Below are 7,625 nucleotides of genomic sequence, written 5' to 3'. Positions count from 1 at the left end.
ACATTATTAATGTATGTAGAATTGGAAAAAAAAAATAAAATTAACTTTTAATTGTTAGGCGGAGAGACATTCATGCACATTGAAGTCGTTGCAGCGTAACTGCAACGCCGTGTCAGCGCATGCTCTACCTATGCGACTCCACTCTCAGCTGGCTTTAATTGTCACAAAATGCCACCATTAATTGCCGTAGGTTGCGTCATTGTCAGAGTATAAAATCCGTTAAGTTGGCTGCGTCATTCCGAGGTACATTTGAAGCAAAATTAAAAAAAAAAACTAATAGATTAAAAATTATGTTATTGCAAGGTAGTTGGTTTTAATTTTTGAGTTCTTTGTTTGACTTTTCATAGCGTAAATTCACTTACAAAGCGATGATAAGTGACTATAGTCGGTCGCATACACATATACACGAGCGACTGAATGTCCGCCCGAACCCAGTTTAGTAGCGACTACAAGACCAGTCCCCTCCGAACAAACTCGATTACAAGGTACTTTTTGGATTTTTTTCAAACATGTAGCATAAAAAAACATAACACTTAACTAAATGACAAAACCAAATCAAAAAAAGCAAATTAATACTCGTATTTTTCGTACTGTATGTTCTGGAAGTCAACATTTGAAGATTACCATACCAATAACGTTTGTAGAATTTAAGTGACCCGCGTACGCATTCGTTCGTACGCCAGTTCGTTACTTCGTACAATACGCTCAATAAACTACGCACACATTCACCCACATCGAGGTAATTGTTTAAACAAAAACTGAATTTTGCAAATTGCGTCTTCATTCTTATTTAGTAGGAAAAAAAGATTTTGTGTGTTGGGAAGTTAAAAAAGTAATGTGGTGGAAGTAAAGGGATTGAAGTTGATGTGTGATTTAGTGGAAAACTCAATTTTTTCATACCCGCTTTACAAAGGTAACAATAATTTATGATACGGCTAACTTGTGTTGTTTTCTCGTATAATTTTTAAATAGTCAGTAAGTTATTCAATTATGTGAAATATTCTTATTCTTTTCCATATACGAAAACGTTGCCATTTACGAAAACATAAAAATATGAATTCTAGACTAAAATTATTTAAAAATACTTTATCAACCTTTTTCGGCACAAAAAAAAATACTTGTTTAAATGCGCCACGAAAGTATTTTTAATAAAATTTGTTGAGCGAAAATTAAATGAATAACAAATATTTTGTTAAAACCGAAATTCTCATCTAAAATTTTTTCGTTGTTAGTAACAAACTCTGCCTGTGTGTATTGCATACTTTTGAGCGCCACAAAGCATCTTTTACAGGTCTATTCTGCGCTGATAATACAAATTTTGGTAACCGGTAAATAAAGTTGCTGTAAATTTTTAAACCCTTTCATAGCTGAATTGCTTTTTATATTGACAACGTAATTAATATTATGGTTACAAGTGTGCCAACATTTTTTGGTAATAAAATTTTCCCGGTTACAAAATTATGGGTAACGCGCAGAATAAACATGTTAGAGGCATTTTGAAATTCAGCTTCCGTTCGTTAAAAAAAAAAAAACTTTCGTGGCCAACGCTGGCACAGCGCATTATTCCCAACCTCATAATTCCTTTAAGCAAACAATTTTATCTTTACTCTCCCTAATTCAAGCTATAAAAGAAAGCTTATTATTATGTGATGGTATTTTGTTTTTAGCAGCTATTAAATCGAAGTATTCGCAAAAACTTTCACAATACTGTGCACTTTTACAGAAATCACCTGCGAAAAGACAGTGCATCAAAATGGAACTATAATCACAACGCCCTCTAAAAACAATCACCAACTGCTTCCTTTGTTCCTGTAGTCCGCGTGACTTCAGCTGCTGAGCCAGTCATCAACAAAGAGTGAACTTATTGCAGGTAACAGACACCTTCCAAAAATCAACATTTTTTTTCAAACACAAACAGCTGTGCACAGCAGACGAGCAATTATTTGCCCTAATAATAAATAACAGAAACAACAGCCAAGTACTTATAATCCCCAACGATAACAGCCGTCAGCAACACCGTACACGTGAACAACCAAAGGCGCTTGGGCCGAGCCGGCAGCATGCCCGTTAGGCCGCGATATAGCCAAAAAAAGAGGTGAATTTTTAACTATTGAGTTTATGCTTGAGTTTTCTAATGCGTAATTTTATGAACGAAAAAGAATAGCAAACAAATTGGCAAACGGTAAATCGCTGCCAACTAATTTATCTACTTCATAATTTTTCTAATTATTGTAACTTTTTAACTTTGTTGCAATTAAGCGCGATTTTTACGTTAAAACAATATTTGAATATTTTTAAAGCGAAATGAATTATTATGAACATGTATTGTTACTGATTGAACTGGTGTTGTTTCTCATTTTGAAATTTAAGTTTTTAATTCATAATTTAAAGTACTTATTAGAGGCAAATCAAATCAGCATATTGCGCGATTTTTATATGAAAAATTACAAAAAAGTTAAAAAGCTAAACAACTTGTAACAAAATATTACACATGTAGGCGCTTTTCTCGTTGTACAAAATGACCGTTTACTTATTAAAAAAAAAAACCTGCGCAGGCAAAAGCAAAAAAGAATTACCCGGCTTCTTAGGTATTAATTAAAGTAGCGGAGTAATTTATCAAATACAGCTGGTTACGAAAATTTTCAATAAAATATGCGAATTCGAAGCAAAAACATGGCGAATATTGTATTATTTCGCTTCATTTTCATATATGTATGTGAGTTGCAAGCAATGAATTTATATCCGGCTGAGTGCTGTGACTTCAGAAACATTTCCACCAAAATTGTTTTGTTGAATTTTTATGCTCTCACAATCACAACAATAAGTGCATTTAGCTGAATTGCACTTGAATTTAATTTAAATTTAAAAAGTTCATAACCTAGTAAAAATTACGGGTGAGTATGTTTATCTATTGTCGGACAATTCGGCACCCATAAATTAAGTAAAAACGCCAGAAGTTGCATGAAAACTCTTATTTTTGTGAAATCGAAATTTTTTTATTATATTATTATTTTTATTTATTTCAAAGATTCTCAATGACTAGTCACGTACATAGAAATGATTTAATTTCTTAAATATGCGTGACTTAACGATTAGTTTACTTACTTGACATACATACATACATTTAACGTTTTTTTTTTATTGTTACAAAACGGGTTAATTATTAATTAAATCATATAGCACATTTGCTGCACTAGTGCCATAATCAAAAACTCGAGAAAAACAGCTGTTTACATATCGCTAGCTTAGAGTGAAAAGTTGCTAAGTCCAGTTTTTATACGTAATAATTACCGCAATACTGCAGCCTTGTTGCTTTCTTGATAATATGATGCTGATGCTCAACTGAAAATCTTCTGAAATGCTACAGAAATTGCGCAGTAAAAAATTGTATGTTGATTTTGACTTGGCCAATGATGAGCAACTGATGTAGGCAGAGTCGCCCAAATTTTCGCGTATAGCGTGATTCTTTTCCATAAAAAGTAACATTGCCGCATTAATTGCAACTCGAATACACCCATATTCTCCTTATCAAGCTTCTTAATTGTCTGATGAAATCTCAAAAAACGTAAATATTGAATTACATCTCTATATTATTAAACGTGCGATATAGTATGTATATACATACATTAGGGTGCACATCGAAAAGTTTTTTTTTTTAATTTCAAGGCCCTACCCCCTAATTTTCTTCCTTTTTATGAGAAATACTATTTCCTATTTTTATAGATTTTTTAAAAATCATTTAGAGGTCGCGACTTGTCATTTTAGGTCAGAAAATATGGTTTTGTAGATATATCAGTCTTTGAATGACTATTTTTCATTAAATTTTAAAGATCGAGCATGTTGTGAGAAGTGGATTTATAGGCCTTTAAAATGATGTATAATAATCTATTGTCAGACTTGGATTGTTGGGAGTTTTCATCGGGCAAATAAAANCCACAATTTAAAAATATGTAGTACTATCTAAAATTAAATTTATTTTCAATCGCATAAAAATTGTCGAAGTTTGACAACTCTTTTTAAATACATCCTTGTATTTATATGTGTGTATTAACCAGATTTCCGATTTTTGAGCAGTGTGGCTAAGAAATTCATCAATATTTATTCAAACTTGATACATAAAATCGCTCTTTAGCAAAAGAATTTCAACAAATTTAGTCGAGATTGGTGAAGTAGTTTTTGAGTACACATATATAAGTGGGCAGTGCCACACCCATTTTCCAAAATTTTTTTAAAAAACCAATTTGTTTGCTAAAAGGCGATTTTATGTATCAAAAGGACAGGTCGCGACCTCTAAACGATTTTGAAAAAATCTATATAAATATGCAATAATATTTCTCATAAAAAGGATAAAAATTAGGGGGTTTTCAAATTTCAAAAAAAAAAATAAAATTTTCCATGGCCACCCTAATATACATGTTGTTCTAGTGAGTTACTGGTAGTCGGTACGTTACACAGAGCAGGTAGCGGTTATTTCTACATACTAACATTTTTTTTTTTGTTATGGCACTTGCAGCAAATGTGAGATATACATTTTTCATATCTCATTCAAGGTAGCCTCAAACAGATGCGATACTATCGGTGCGAAACAAAAATTTAACATATGCAATCAATACGGTATATGGGATGTACAGATGTACATATCAGAACGATACGATGCGTTAAAAAATTGTATTCTAGTAAGCACGATTGATCGAGCGATAGAGTGGCTTGTTCATTATTCAATTCTGAAATTAAATGAATAATTTAATCGTCAATTATTACCCCATATTAACATAACGAAGATGAAGCACCACAGTGTATTGTATCGCGCCAGTTTACGGGATTTTGCTTTTTATCGTTATCGCATCTGTTTTTGCACCTTAAAGCGGTGTTTTTTTCTCAATACGACAATCATTCCATTTGTTTTTTTTTGCAATAGAATAAGAGTGGTATAATTTTGAAAGAGGGCATCATACCGACCATTTCCGCTAAACAAAGTTATATTCCAGCACTTCTGAGTTTGGATTTGTGTGCACTCAAACGCGAGCAAAATCTCGACGTTATTTATCAAAAATTAGAGGTAGTGAGCGAACAAACAAAACATCCGCAGATCTCGTGTTTAAGCAAATATGAGGAAAGCAAATAAAATTAAATAAATCGCATGAGAGAAATTTTTGAAGTTGTTGTTTTTCATAATTTGGGTGCACTCCAAAACGCCAAAATACAAAGCATCAGTCTCTTATTTCTAAACCGCACCAGAAGATTGCGCAACCTAGTTGAAAACTAGCATCTAACCGTAGCTAAGCACATTTGGCATTGCAATCTACAGAGATTTAGAAATAAAATAGACTGATGCTTTGCATTTTTTTTGGAATGTATTCTTTCGTGTGTAATTGAAGGGACCGCGAGAATTGTGCGGTTTACAAACCCACCCTTATATTTTGATAAGGATTATTTTTCCCGAAGACATCGTATGAAATATTTTACTTAGTATTTGTACTGTTTGAAGAAAAGGTTATGTGGGATGTTGCTGGGTTAAAGTGCAAGTATATTTCATACATATATTTTTAAAATAAAAAAGTTTTTCCTTAAACATCTAAGCCCTAACTCTTTAAACTACTTTTGTCGCAGTACAAATACACCGTAACCTTAACCTTTCAGGGAAAATGGTCAGCATTATGTCCTCTTTCGAAATTATGCCATGGTTATTCTGTTGTAAACATGCTTAATTTTTTTTTAAGTTTTTGAAAACTCAGACTATATTTTGTATTTTCTTTTGAAAACACAGAGACAATTTTTGCATATTAAACTTTTTTGAAAATCACTTGGCTCTTCTGAAACCCTTATTCTTTAACGTTTTAAGTTAAGTTCTTTTAAGTTACTTCCTTGTTCTTTTAATCTTGAAAAAGCCGCTACAAACATTCAACATTTTTTTAAATATATTTTTTATGTACCTAAGCGATTTGCAAAATTTTGATATATTAGCTAAGAGATGTGATTTATTAAGAACAAGTATCTTATTTAATTTGAGTCTCGGTTTACATACAATGGAAGCATTTTAATTTCACATCAAGATTGTAAACTTTGATTTCATATTTAGTTTATTTTTTAATATTTTATATATCCAATTAGTAATACTTTTGAGAATAAATGCTCAACATTTTACCAGTGGGGCAGTCTACCTACTCGGTAACTAATCTAAAGTGTGGTTTGTACGTTCTGCACGGCTTTGGATAGTTCCACGCGCGATGGTATCAAATAGAAGGCCGGCGATACTTCCTCGCCGCATGGGCACTGACAGCCGTTGATCCAGCTGAAATTACCCACCTTCTGCTCGCATTTCGGACAGTGCAAGCGGCCTTGTGTGTTGTGTGAGATGTTACGCATCCAGGAGATCGGTTCCACAAACACTATATCGCGACAAACGGCCGGCTGCTGCTCCTTGGCAGCATCGGCAGCACCAGCGCCGGTGGGTGAGTTCAGTGAAGCCTTGCGTATTTGAGCGGCGATCTGTTCGAGCAACCGAGGCGCTTGCTGTGCATCTGTGTTGGCATTGCTTGACATTGGGGGCAGTCCATTGTTTGCGGTAGCTGATGCAGCAAGCGATTTATTATTGTGGAGTAGCACGTGTGATTTGGAAGCCAAGACGCGCCGGCATTTGCGACAACGATAGACAATGGGTTCTGGATTCTCTTGCGTGACGGCCGGATCCGACTTAATCAGACTATTGAAGGATTGTGGCAATATTTTGGCTAATGACGAATAAGAAGCAAAGTAAATAACTTTTTCGCTGTAGCAAAACTAATTTTTAACATCATACCTTTACGAACTTGTTCACCAGCCAAACGTAGACGATAGAGTTTGTAACGCTGATATTGTGCGTCGATTTTGCAGCCCATGCGGCGATAGAGCTTCAGCTGCGACACGAAACCCGGATTAGGCTGCACGAAGCGACGTTTCGAGCGTACCAAATCAAAAGCAGCTTGATACTCTACATCGTGTTGTTTCATAATGAAAGCTATGACTGCTGCGGAACTGCGACTGACGCCGAAATAACTGAAAAGGAAGGAAAGTTCAGAAAAATATTAAAGGTAGAAATAATTTCGTATTTAATTGGTTTGAGTTGGTAGTGCAGGGGAGCGTACTAACCAGTGTACGAGCACATTCCCATTTTGAGCCAAAGCCTCTCTTATGAAGTCCGTACAAGTATCTAGATGATGCAAGATATCCTCCTTGGGCATGTCGGCAACTGGAAATGAGATTCAAAGGAAGTTTTTGAGTCTTAATAGAATCTGAAATGCATATGCATTAACATATACGTATGTATAATAAAGATTGAATCAAGCTCTCAAGGCATAATTTGGGCCAAAGCACACTTATGGGATGTCTAAGTATTTTGAAAGGATTAAAGAAATAGAAAATAATAATTCCTATCACTGAGAGGGGAAGTTACATCAGGAGCAGCAGAGGTCGGCCCTAAACTCTTGTTTGCGTAACATCTACGTAACAGCGCTACGGACCTTAACATATTTCATGTAAACAATTCTGTCATCCGCCCACATCGCATTACAAAAATATTGAATAGATTTTTCCCGTTCCATTGCACGCCACATATCAGCACATTCACTGTTTATAGATGTCAGTAC

General features: G+C 34.4%; 1 protein-coding gene and 1 long non-coding RNA gene across 2 annotated transcripts; one reads left to right on the top strand and one right to left on the bottom strand.

The window, feature by feature from the left end:
* Positions 1-6: 6 nt before the first annotated feature.
* LOC108381202 (uncharacterized) lies at positions 7-2,146 on the top strand. The gene is made up of 2 exons (XR_001849613.1): positions 7-913; positions 1,724-2,146. It is a non-coding gene; the product is annotated as an uncharacterized LOC108381202 (long non-coding RNA).
* A 3,001-nt stretch (positions 2,147-5,147) lies between these two features.
* MKP-4 (dual specificity protein phosphatase MPK-4) lies at positions 5,148-7,608 on the bottom strand. The gene is made up of 3 exons (XM_017637616.1): positions 7,129-7,608; positions 6,800-7,035; positions 5,148-6,731 (listed from the first exon to the last, which is right to left on the bottom strand). Exons 1-3 carry the CDS (start codon positions 7,218-7,220, stop codon positions 6,178-6,180), a joined length of 882 nt encoding a protein of 293 aa, XP_017493105.1. The 5' UTR covers positions 7,221-7,608; the 3' UTR covers positions 5,148-6,177.
* Between the last annotated feature and the right edge of the window lie 17 nt (positions 7,609-7,625).

Source organism: Rhagoletis zephyria, unplaced genomic scaffold, assembly GCF_001687245.7.
Source record: "Rhagoletis zephyria isolate East Lansing unplaced genomic scaffold, Rhagoletis_zephyria_1.1 Rzeph_scaffold_21751, whole genome shotgun sequence".
NCBI classification, from domain to species: domain Eukaryota; kingdom Metazoa; phylum Arthropoda; class Insecta; order Diptera; family Tephritidae; genus Rhagoletis; species Rhagoletis zephyria.
This window is presented reverse-complemented; position numbering and strand designations above follow the sequence as displayed.